The sequence below is a fragment of the Apium graveolens genome, chromosome 6 (assembly GCF_009905375.1).
Source record: "Apium graveolens cultivar Ventura chromosome 6, ASM990537v1, whole genome shotgun sequence".
Classification (NCBI taxonomy): Eukaryota; Viridiplantae; Streptophyta; class Magnoliopsida; order Apiales; family Apiaceae; genus Apium; species Apium graveolens.
This window is the reverse complement of record NC_133652.1, coordinates 143,826,659-143,839,660: the sequence shown is the minus strand read 5'-3', so window position 1 is coordinate 143,839,660 and position 13,002 is coordinate 143,826,659. Positions and strand designations below refer to the sequence as shown.

The 13,002-nt window shown below is 38.3% G+C and overlaps 1 protein-coding gene across 1 annotated transcript; it reads left to right on the top strand.

Moving 5' to 3' along the window:
- Nucleotides 1-9,405: 9,405 nt before the first annotated feature.
- On the top strand, nt 9,406-10,869 carry LOC141667648 (uncharacterized). The gene is made up of 6 exons (XM_074474216.1): nt 9,406-9,565; nt 9,661-9,816; nt 9,922-9,996; nt 10,092-10,217; nt 10,319-10,399; nt 10,548-10,869. Exons 1-6 carry the CDS (start codon nt 9,472-9,474, stop codon nt 10,622-10,624), a joined length of 609 nt encoding a protein of 202 aa, XP_074330317.1. The 5' UTR covers nt 9,406-9,471; the 3' UTR covers nt 10,625-10,869.
- The last annotated feature ends 2,133 nt before the right edge of the window (nt 10,870-13,002 follow it).

The window sequence follows — 13,002 nt, the reverse complement described above, 5'->3', positions numbered from 1 at the left end:
CATATATCGGCATGTCGGTTGGTGTCAACTGGGAGTCGTTATACCCCATCCTTAGAAAGGTGTCGTGGAGCAAGATATCCACAGAAGCACCATTATCCACAAAGACCCTCTTAACCGGGCTATTTCCTATTATTGGTGTTATGACCAGCGGGTCGTCATGGGGAAACTTCACACCCTCTAGGTCGGAATCATCAAAAGCCAATGTTACTTCTGTCCTGGCCCTCTTCGGGGCTTCTCCAACAATATGCATAACCTCTTTAGTATATGCCTTTCTGGAATTTTTGGACAATCTAGCAGCAGTTGGACCTCCAAAGATCGTGTTTATCACAGGCCCTCGAGGTCTCGGCCCTCCATAAATGGTGTTTATAACTGGTCCTCTAGGCTGGGGGTTTCGCCCCTGATCGTCTTGGTCCCTCCTACAATCCTCAAAGTTCTTCCTTCCATTATTATTCCTATCCCCTCCTTCTCCAGTGTATTTGTTCAATCTTCCTTTTCGAATGAGGAACTCAATTTCATCTTTCAATTGCCTACACTCATCGGTGTCATGGCCAACATCTTTGTGAAACCTGCAATACTTGCTCTTATCTAGCTTGGCGGGATCAGCCTTCAAGGGCTTAGGCCAGCGAACATCTCTGTCTTTCTCAATCTCCATCAAAATCTGACTTCTAGGAGCATTAAGCTTAACATATTCAGTGAACTTTTGCCCAGGTCCTCCCTTCTTGGGGGTTGAATCAGGGTTTTGTTTGGTTCTAGGATATTTGTCATTTGCAATATATTCTAAATCAGTTTTTCGCTTCTTGCCTCCAGTGGGCTCATTACTTACTACGGTCTTCCTCATGCTTTCTTCAACCTTGATATACTTCCCTGCCCTCTCTTGGAGTTGCAACATGTTTTCAGGGGAATGTTTGGCCAAGGACATCTTGAAAAACTCATCCCTGGTTCCTTGTTGTAGTGCTATCATGGCTACCTTATCATCAAGGTCTGGGACTTTTAAAGCCTCCTTTGTAAAACGATTCAGGTAATCTCTCAAGGATTCCTTAGCTCCCTGCACAAGACTCATAAGGGATGCTGAACTTTTCTCATGGACTCTTCCACTGATGAATTGCTTAATAAAAGCCTGACTTAATTCTCTGAACGATCCAATAGAATTTGGGGGCAGGCGACTATACCATCTTTGAGCCATACCCGACAGGGTTTGAGGGAAGGCCCGACACTTTATAGCATCATTCACGGGTTGCAGCAGCAGTGCATTAGAGAATGTCCTAACATGATTAGCGGGGTCTCCCGTGCCATCATAGGCTTTGATAGTGGGCATCTTGAATTTCCTTGAGATATGGGCATTCATTATCTCTTCTGTGAAGGGTGGAGTTGGATCATCAGGATCTCCAAGGGGAAGGAGATTGCTTGGATCAGTTCTTGGGACAACAGCCCTTCTTCTTACCGGACCATCCAGGTCTATGACAGGAGGAGGATTTCTCCCCCTAGGAGGTATCTGGGGTCTGGTGGCCTGGTGAGCCTCCAAATCACGCCTCAGCCTTTGGATTTCAGCCTCATGAGCCCTGATCCTTTCCTACACTTCTTGGGGATTCGCCCCTGGGGTGCTTTGGGGGCGTTGCCTTCCATCGGCCATTGGCTCTTTTCCAGGATGCCTCCTTCTCGGGGCCACTTCATCATCTGAAGATTCGGAGTCTCTCTCAGTATAAGGACCAGAAAATTCCCGATCCTCAGGAATAGGACCCAAACCTCGTATATAGGGGGGTGACTGCCCTCGTGCTTCGCCTCGCCCAGCATATCCGCTTCCTCCAACCTCAGGGCGAAGGGGCATCCCATAAGGGGGGTTAGTAGTAACAACAGTTGAATATTCATACCCGACGGGTCGAGAATTCACAGGTATATGTACTTGTTGAACTTGAGGATTCGTACCTTGAATAGTCGGGGGAGTTGTCCCTTGTGGCTGAGGTTGAGTTGCCCCTGTCTGGGCTTCCCCCTGAGTAGATGCATAAGTTGAATGGGGAGGAACCTCCACGGTTGATGAAATCACCTGGGTTGTCTCTGATGGTGTTCCTTCCTCTAGAGCTCCAATTGTTCTCCGTGTTCTCGCCATGGTTGTTGTTGCGTTTCCCCACAGACAGCGCCAAATGTTATGGATAAAAAACTAAGGTTATTACTTGCTGTATTTATTACTAAGATTCGGGAGCTCAAGGCTTTTAATGGCTGCTCTCGTGTTTCGTGGCTCGATCTACCTTTACGAGATGCCTACGTATCTCTGTGAATTAGAGAATCAAGCCAAAAAATGTAGTTCTGATTGGTGGGGGTGAGACCCCTTATATAGATGTTGGGAGTCCTTGAATTGGACTTGGTATAGGAGACTTGGTGGGCAAGTCTCATAATTAGAATGGACTTTGGAGTCCTAGATAGTAGGAAACTGATTCCTTATCCTTTTAGGTTCCCTTGAGGCTAATCTTCAAGGATTTATATCCTTATCGGGACTCTTCTCAACATCTGATTTTTCCCTTATTAATTAATTACGAAATTAATTAATAATCAGGGCTTTTGGGCCTTTTTTATTCCATCAGGCCTGATCTGGTCCATCAGGCTTAACCTTTCTGGTCTGAGTATCATATATCTTTTTATTGGGCCTAGCAGCCCACAGTTTGTACAATTAATGCAGTATTTAATTATACAATCATAATTTATTTATCCCTATCACATAGCATAAGAAAGGGTTACTTGACCCCTTTGATTTTGAATCATATCCTACATGCGAGTCTTGTCTATTGGGTAAAATGGCCAAATCTCCATTTAGTGGACATGGAGAGAGGGCTGCAGATTTTCTAGGATTGGTACACACAGATGTATGTGGATCAATGTCTACGCAAGCCATGGGTGGATTTTCGTACTTCATTACTTTCATAGATGATAGATCTAGATTCGGATATGTGTATTTGATGAAAAACAAGTCTGAAGCCTTTGAAAAGTCCAAAGAATATAAACATGAAGTGGAGAAACAAACCAAACACAGTATTATAACTCTTCGATCAGATCGAGGTGGTGAATACTTAAATGGAGAGTTTCTAGATTATCTCAAAGAAAATGGTATAGTCTCCCAGTGGACTCCTCCATATACTCCACAGTTAAATGGGGTATCTGAAAGTAGAAATCGAACTTTGTTAGACATGGTTCGGTCCATGATGAGCTATGCGAATCTTCCAGTATTCCTATGGGGTTATGCATTGGAAACCTCAGCATATTTACTGAATAAGGTGCCTTCCAAATCTGTTCCTCAAACACCATATGAGATATGGAAAGAAAGGAAACCGAGTTTTAAACACGTTAAGATTTGGGGATATCCAGCTTATGTCAAGAAAGTTGACCCAGATAAGCTGGAATCTCGATCCGTAAAATGTAATTTTGTGGGATATCCTAAAGAGACTTTGGGGTATTACTTTTACACCGATCATCGGGTGTTTATCTCCAAACATGCTACCTTCTTGAAAAAGGAGTTTATCCTTGAAGGAAACAGTGGGAGCAAAATTGAACTTGATGAAGTTTAAGAAGCACAAACTACTACGAATCAAGTGGAAACACATGTTCAGACTGAACAACCTTCTGTGGAACAGCCCATTCGTAGGACAGGGAGAGTGTCTCGCCAACCTGAGAGGTATTATGGCCTTATCATTGAGAATGACAATGAGTTGTCAATCATTGATGATGACAACCCTGTGACCTATAATGAGGCTATGAGTAGTGTTGACTCAGAGAAATGGCATAGTGCCATGAAATCCGAAATGGAATTTATGTATACCAACCAAGTATGAACTCTGGTTGAGGCGCCTGAAGGTGTTAAGCCTATTGGGTGCAAGTGGGTATACAAAAGAAAGATTGGAGCAGATGGCCAGGTGGAGACCTATAAGGCCAGGCTCATGGCAAAAGGATTCAAACAAAGGCAAGGGATTGATTTTGATGAAACTTTTTGCCTGTAGCCCTGTTAAAATCAATTCGGATTTTGCTTGCGTTGCTACTTACTGCGACTATGAGATCTGGCAAATGGACGTGAAAACGGCCTTCCTCAATGGGGAACTTGAGGAGAAAGTGTATATGACACAACCAGAGGGTTTTCTTTCCAAGGGAAATGAACACCTAGTGTGTAAGCTGCTGCGAACCATATATGGTTTAAGGCAAGCTTCTCGTAGATGGAACATCTGTTTTGATGAGACAATCAAAGAGTTTGGTTTTATCAAAAACATAGATGAACCATGTGTCTACAAGAAGGTTAGTGGGAGCGCGGTAACATTTCTTGTATTGTATGTGGATGACATACTTCTTATAGGAAATGATATACCGATACTACAATCAGTCAAAGTATGGCTATCAAAGAACTTCACCATGAAGGACTTGGGAGAAGCATCCTACATTCTCGGTATGAAGATCTATAGAGATAGATCTAAAAGAATGATAGGTCTTACCCAGGGTACATACATCCAGAAAGTACTTAAAAGGTTTAGCATGGAAAACTCCAAAAGAGGTCTCATACCGATGAGCTATGGAGTGTCCCTTTCCGAAAAAATGTCTCCTAAGACACCTGAGGAAAGAGAGCATATGAGTAAGATTCCTTATGCTTCAGCAATAGGATCTATCATGTACGCAATGTTGTGTACAAGGCCTGATGTTGCTTATTCAACTAGTGTGATGAGCAAATATCAGTCCAATCCAGGTGAAGACCACTGGAAAGCAGTGAAAACATCCTTAAGTACTTGCGAAGGACTCAGGACATTTTTCTTATTTTTGGTGGTGAATCTGAGTTAAAAATAGAGGGTTATACTGACTCTAGTTTTCAATCAGAAAGTGATAACAAATCCATGTCAGGGTACGTGTTTAATCTGAATGGTGGTGCAATTCAGATTGTTGAAAGAGGAGATGTCAACGTCGAGAGAGTTAACACACATAACAACGTAGCAGACCCACTCACAAAGCCACTTTCTCAGAGTCACTTTGATCGTCATAAAGACAAGATGGGTATTAGATACCAGAGTGATTGGCTTTAGTACAAGTGGGAGATTGAAAGAGATATGTCCTAAGTCCAATCATGTATGAGGATTTAGGAATAACTTTTATGTAATCTGTTTTGATTTCATTGATATTAATAAAAGGCTTGTTTTGTTTTTATTGCGGGCTCTATCTATTTAAATGTTTAAATAAGATATACCACAGTTTAGAGTAAAGCTTTTTATGGATTGTGATGAGATCATAATAATGAGACCTAAAAGATGATAACTCTAAACTTAAATAGTTCCTGATCGTAGGATTACTAACTGATAATTAATAATCCGCAAAGATCGGTACATACTATGCTTGCTTCATTACGAAGGATGTCTGTTCTCATAGACATTTGTGTGGTGACATTATAGCTAGTATGTAGGTGCTTATTATAGAATAAGTTCACTGAACATGACTCACACAACTGAACAACTGATGGAGTTCACTCACGTGTCAGCAGTTGTTCACATAGTGATAGTTGTACAAGTATCCTTAGATTTGAGATCATCATAGTCATCTTGTGTACACTGAACTATGCTTTAGTTTAGTTCTTAGTCTCAAGGGACAATTATAAGGGCTCTACTGGGTATAGAAATTTGTACACGAAGATAGTGTATGATCAATAAAGGATCTACCCCTTCCAGTGTAGGAAGAGAATGTTCAATGCTGATCCACTTATGTTAGTTCAGGAATCTCTGGCCAGAGTGAATGAAATTAGAAAGGAGTTTCTAATTTACATTAAATAGAACTAAGCATAGTGAATGGGAAAGCAAGTGATTAAATAAGATAGGCTTGACACAAGTTCCATGCCTTGTATTTAATCGTGACATTGCAGGGTAGAAGGAATTAATTGTACGGTAACTACTCACTGAATAGGTTCTTGGTATTCTAAGCAGTGAATTCGTATTATCCGGATAGTCGCGATATGCTGAGAAGTATCCCTTACGATGTAGAATAAATATGATTAATTAATTAATCATATTTAATGAATTAGAGAATTTATATAAATAATGATAAAATAGTTTTATTATTATTTATTTCTACTACCGGCTTAATATTGAACATACAGGGTCACACCATAAAAGAGAATGATTTAATGGTGGAGGACTTAATTAATAATGGCTGATAATTATTTATTTATGAAATAAATAATTAATTGGCAAATTTAATAATTGATTAAATGAGATTTAATTGATTATAAATTAATTAAAAAATGTTCTTAATATTATTAATTAAGAATTTAATTTTTGGAAATTAAATCAAGTGAGAGAATTATTTCTAAAGAGTTTAGAAAAAGGATTAATAATTAAAAGGTGTTTTAATTATTAGTGAGAATAATAAAGGGTTAATAATAATAATATTTTATGAGAAAATTTTCAGCTGAAAATTTTGCCTATAAATATACTATTATAAACCCTATTTTTGCCTCAACCAAAAAGATTTACAAAATCCTAATTCTCTCCATCTCCTCCTCCTCCTTCATTACATCGTTTTCTTGGTGGATACCGGTTGAGTGCTTCACACTTGAGGAGCAGATGCTAAAGACCTCCTTCTTTCTATTAATGTAAAACTTCTTAAGGTAAACACACTGAACTACGTGTTAAATATTATTTTTTCGCATGGATCCTGCGGAGGGTTTCGGTTTTTTTTTTAAGATTAAATTTACGTTTTCACTGCGTTTATGTGCTAAAAACCCTTCACCTATATGGATCACTTGATAGTGATATTTATATGAAAATTTCCGAAGGATTAAATATTGAGGACACTAAGCCTCGACATTTATATTCTGTTAAGTTACAACGATCATTGTATGGTTTGAAACAATCTGGTCATATGTGGTACAACAGGCTTAGTAAATACTTATTGAATGATGGATATGTTAATAATCAAGTGCGTCCTTGCATTTTCATTGAACGATCATCAACTATTTGATAATGAGTTTGAAATGTAAGATCTTGGAAGGACAAGATTTTGTTTAGGTATTCATGTGGAGCACTTATCTTCAGGAATATTTGTTCATCAATCAAACTACACTAAAAAGATTCTTGATCAGTTCTACATGGACAAAGCTCATCCACTAACCACACCAATGGTTGTTCGATCACTCGAGGTTGAAAAGGATCCTTTCCGTCCTAGAAAATAATATGAAGAGGCTCTTGGACCTGAAGTCCCATATCTCAGTGCAACTGGCGCTCTCATGCATTTTACAAACAACACACGACCTGATATTGCATTTGCAGTGAACCTGTTGGCAAGATTTAGTTCTGACCCTACTAAAAGGCATTGGGATGGAATCAAACATATATTCAGATATCTTCGAGGGACAATCAATCTGGGACTATTCTTCCTAAACAATTCAAGATCACGGCTAGTTGGATATGCAGATGCTGGATACATGTAAGATCCTCACTTTGGGCGATCACAAACAGGTAACCTATTTACATATTGTGATACTGCTATCTCTCAAAAGTCTACAAAACAGACTATGGTTGCAACTTCATCAAACCACGCAGAGTTACTAGCAATTCATGAAGCAAGCAAAGAATATTTTTGGCTAAGGTCGGTCATTCAACGTATTCGAATATCATGTGGATTATCAAGTATTTCAGACAGTCCTACAGTTTTATTTGAGGATAACTCGGCCTGCATCAAACAAATTAAGGAAGGATATATTATAGGGGATCGAACAAAACACATATTGTCAAAATTCTTCTACACTCATGAACTTCAAGAAAATGGTGATATTGATGTACAACAAGTTCGCTCATGCGATAATCTGGCGGATATAATTACAAAGTCACTACCTACCTCGACATTTGAGAAGTTGAGAAATAATATGGTTATGTGGAGGATAAAAAGTTTTTTACATCAAAATGTCAAAATGTGACACATTTTATTCAGGGGGAGGCTGTACTCTTTTTCCTTCGTCAAGGTTTTTATCCCACTGGATTTTTCCTTGCAATGTTTTAACGATGCAGTCAATCTTTGCAATAACCCGCATTTGACAATTAAGGGGGAGTGTTAAAATATTTGAATAAATATAAAGTGATTGTCAAAGCGTATCGAGAAAGTCTCTCAAATTTTATTGAGGAAAACTTGCACAGCTTCTTAAGAAATAAACTTAATCAGGAAGACTTGTAAAACTTATTGAGGAAGACTTGTAAAGCTTATCGAGAAAGTTTTGTAATACTTAATGAAAAAAAATTGAATAGCTTATTTAGTAAGACTTGTAAACCAACTACTATAAATAGCTCATTTAGCTAATGAAATGAGATACAACTTTCTCTTCATATCGTCTATTCTCCTATACTTCCTTTATATTAAATATAACTAATATTTTCAGTAAAGATTTATAATATTTATGAAATATTTTTTTTATAATTGTAGCAAAGGGTTTCAACCCATACGTGCTCCAAGTAAATTTCATCAAACACGAGGGAAAATATTCGAACATCGTTTTTTTTCTGCCAAGAACTTCGTTATCATACATGAACACTTAATGGAAAAAAAACATCGAGACATAAGATCAAGTACAGAGGAAAATATCCGTATTGAAGTCAAAGTTTACGCGTTAAGAAGCTTCGAACACATTTGTTTTTCAAATATTTAAATATCCTAACTAATACGCCTAATTAAAATATATATTAACGTGGATCGATGCTTCTATGACTTTACTATATTTTTTGAAATTTAACATTGACAATCAAATAAATTTCCTTCTAGACAAATTGATGTTTTAACTTTTCAACGTAAGGATTTTCAGGTTACATACAATATTATTATTTCATTTCTTGCTATAAAATCTCTTTTAGTGGCAAACTGTTATCGACTATAAATTTCGAAAATCCTCATAAATCAAAATTACTGATAAACTCTTTAAAACTCGGTCAAAAATATTTGACAAATTTAATAAATTCATGATAAATCATTCAACTTTTCAAGAATCAATCGATAAATTACAAATTAACGGCCCAATCAGTTAATTTTGATTTCCGAAATCTTGAAGCATATTTATATATATATATATGACAAATTTATTAAAATTCAAAAATTATTTTTTGAGTCAATAAAAATAAACAGTTTGTGTAGATGTACATGAAGTCCATGCATAAAAATTAGAAGAGTAATCTTTGATCCCTTCAAACAAGAACTATAAAACGATATCGTCAAAAATTTGGAGATTAAAATAATTAGTAAAATAATTGGGGTAAGGTAAGCACTCCGGAAACTCAAATATTCAATGCAGGTATCTGTTTCACACCGGGGGATGGGAAGGTTCATACACTATTTTGATTTACAGAGTTGTTACAGCATCACTTGAGGCAAAATCCATCTAACTATAAATACATGTCTAATATACACACTTTGTTCTATTACTACAACATCATATCTCTCTCTCTCTCTCTCTCTCTCAAACATACAAAAAGAAAAGAAATGGCCTGTTCCTTCAAATATGTTGTGTTACTAGTGGTTGTTGTAGCTGTATCTGCTACAGCTAATTTGTCTCCGAACATCTCTCCAAATTACAGTATGTGTTGATTCATAATTTTGACAAAGCTCTGTCTATTTCAGTAGAGATTTTTTAGCTAGTACTGACTGTTGTTTAATTATGTGACCCAACAGCTGAAATATGCAATGAAGTGAACTGCGGAAAAGGAGTGTGTGAGGCAAGACTAGGTTCTCAATTCGGCTTCAAATGCAAATGTGACAATGGTTGGTCGCGTACCCGTTCTAACCAAGAACTAGACCTTGAATTTCTTCCCTGCATCATTCCTGACTGTAAGTCCATTACTTGCTTGAAACTAAATTTACTAGTTGATCCATCGCATATTGCAGCAGCAATCGATTCGTATAGTATCTTAATCATGTTTTCACATTTTGCAGGTTCCCTGGACTATTCTTGCATGCCGGCTGCTCCTCCAGTTCCTTCCTTCCCAAACAACGAATCTGTCTTTGATCGTAAATTTACTAATACCACCTTGATTTACATATTAAGTTTTTTAGTTCAATTATAAAATTATCCTATCCTTATCAAACTTTGGTTTTTTTTTTAGCTTGCTACTATGCGTATTGTGGTCAAGGTACATGCTCCAAAAACTTGACATATGGACAAACATGCAACTGCAACCCAGGATTTTCGAACCTCCTAAACATCACAGCCTTCCCCTGCTTCAGCGAATGTATGAATCTATAGCTATCATCCAATTCTCACTTTGTTAATAATTCTGCTGTCATTTTTCTCGTTGAAGAGTCGCATGATAACAGAGTTATGTTTCTACAGGTGCCCTTGGATCTGACTGCGAAAGGCTAGGGATTAATGTTTCAAGATCAACGTCAGACGATGACAATAATAAAAATCAAGGTGAGCTTATGACACCTAAACCTACTGTCCACACAAAGTACAAGGACAGATCGAGCCTAATTATTATAATCAGCTGTAAACATAGCAAGTAAACATCTCAATATCGAGTTTATTCACTAATCGTCCAATTTTGTTATCCTAATTGCAGCAACTTCTTTTCTACCGGGGAATTTTCACTGGATAGGAATAATGCTAATCACTGCTTTATTGGCTGTGCGAAATTAGGACTAGATTTAGCATTTGGCTTTAAGCTTAATGTGTTCCCCATTATTTTTCATTCCGCAGTATTGTAATTTCACCATCCATGTGATTGTGATTATAGTTTACCAATAAGAGAAGCAGTCATAGATAGAGGCTGATTTGTTTTCTAGGCGGATACACAGATATTGTACCTGGTCTTGTCCTTCATAATTTTTGTATGTTTGTAACCACATTTGCTTGGAAAATATATACGGATTCTATTTTGTAAACCAGCTTACCTGTCAGAAATTACAGTAGCTACTTCACAAAAATAAAACAATTAAGGCGCACACGTAATGTATGAGAACATCTCAAGAAACTGGAATATGTATTTAATTTTCCGGGTACAAGGTTGTAATTGGACGAACTTACATATATTTCATTCCAAATTACGGCAAAGCAAGCCGTTAATGTATTTTTTTTTTAGCATTAACGGGGTGACATCAAATAAGTTCATAATTTATATTGCAAATTATATCTCTTCCAATTGAACCAACTGAAAGGTCATAGAACACCATTCACTGAGGCCATGTTTGTTTACTGATATTAAGTAGTGGATAGGTGTCAACGGCCTATTTTTTTCTTCGAATCGTCTGCACGGCCTGCTCTTATGCCCCTGTCGTCTAGCAGCCTCGTCGCCCATACAATCGCCGTCTACCCAAGCACCACAAGAACAACAGACTTCCCACACAAACGCCTATATGATAAGTACACTATCTACCACAATATATATATATGAAAGTGCACAAAATATACGGCGAATGCCAACCTTTATATTTTTACCACAATATATACAAAGGATCCCACACTATTGCCTATATTCTACCCAATACAAACAATATGATATCACACAAAATATATGTTTACAATTGAATGCCTAACATATAAATAGTTCATCCACGAATTTGAACTCTAAGGCAGTTTTATAATTACCAGACAGTTTATAAAACTGTCCCCCATGCCTTGCAATGGCCTCCTTGAGTGCCTGCCACTTGTGCCCTTATTATTTGCCAGTTTTCCTTGTCATCCAATTGATAGGACTCCTCAAAATCGTCAATAACTGTCACCAAGTGATTTGCTACTCAAACACTAGTTGTTGCTAAGAATGTCGCCAGTAGCCCCAGCAAACCCAGCAGAACCAACAGCCCCGACAAACCCAACATACCCGACCGCGCACACAGCTGTCGCCGACTAAGAGTCTCCATGCCCAGTCGCCTTGGCTGTCACCGAGCGGCGTCTCATCCAACTCAGGTTCCCAGATTCATGCTCAGTCAAGAATATTTACAAACCCTCCCACACACTTGAGTCAATTTCCTCATTGACTTAAGTTTTGCCGCAGCTTCATGACCATCCTCAATTCTGCCTTCACCATGTCAACAACCCAATCAAGCGCCTCAATGCTATCTCCCCTTAGAGGCTATGATGTCGCTGCCCATTTTGTGAAGTCACCACAATAACTTGAACAATGCAAACAAACCCAATCAGTGCTTTCGCTTGCCTCCCACCGACCTGACTTTGTTACCTATCATCCAAGAACTTACCGCCTATCCCCCAAATAATTAAGCCAACCTAGGCGCTGGTCGCCCAATTTTGCAGACTCCTTAGGCTTGCCTGCTAGTCTCCAACATATGCTTACTCCGTTTCGAACAATGCCCCCACACTTGGAGCATCTTTAACAACCTGCACAGTGTTAAGCAAACGCAATGATCCAGCCCTTACCAGTGGTTGTTCCTCAGCTTCTTCAACCAACAAAGCATTAATATTTTCCCACTTAGGACATTCTCTCATGAAGTGTGCACCGTCACAAAGATAGCAACCCTTTTTCACTTGTCTAAGCTGTTGCATTTCATTGTTCACATCCTCATCGCCCCACTTCTTTTTGCCCTTTTTCTTATTGTCTTTTCCAGCCCCTTTATCGCCCTCAACAGTAGTCACAACTTCAGTTCCATCTTCTGAACTTGAAATCTTGTAATCTACTAACCCATCCGCAGCAGCAATCGTCGTCACCAAGTCCTTGACAACCTGCCTACGTAACTCATTTTAGGCCCAAGGCTTCAATCCAGATATGAAGTTAAACAACTTTTCTTTCTCACACATGTTCTTGATATCCAGCAATAAACTACTGAACTCTTTCACATAATCCCGAATAGAACCACTTTGTTTCAACGCCTTCAGATTCTCTCTTGCAACCCAAGCCATATTAAGAGGTAGAAACTGATCTTTCAACTTTTTCTTAAGTGTTTCCCATGTCGCAATAGTCACCATTCCAGCGCTTACATATTCCATTCGAGTGCGCTACCAAAGCTTCACATCCTCCACTAGATACATAATTGTGATGGTGACTTGTTCCTCAACACTTACAT

What these genes read in the sequence shown, in the direction of transcription:
- LOC141667648 (XM_074474216.1), top strand. Translation starts at nt 9,472, where the DNA reads ATGGCCTGTTCCTTCAAATATGTTGTGTTACTAGTGGTTGTTGTAGCT. An exon ending in TCCCTGCATCATTCCTGACT is followed by an intron (nt 9,817 to 9,921) that starts GTAAGTCCATTA and finishes CACATTTTGCAG; the next exon opens with GTTCCCTGGACTATTCTTGC. An exon ending in CAACGAATCTGTCTTTGATC is followed by an intron (nt 9,997 to 10,091) that starts GTAAATTTACTA and finishes TTTTTTTTTTAG; the next exon opens with CTTGCTACTATGCGTATTGT.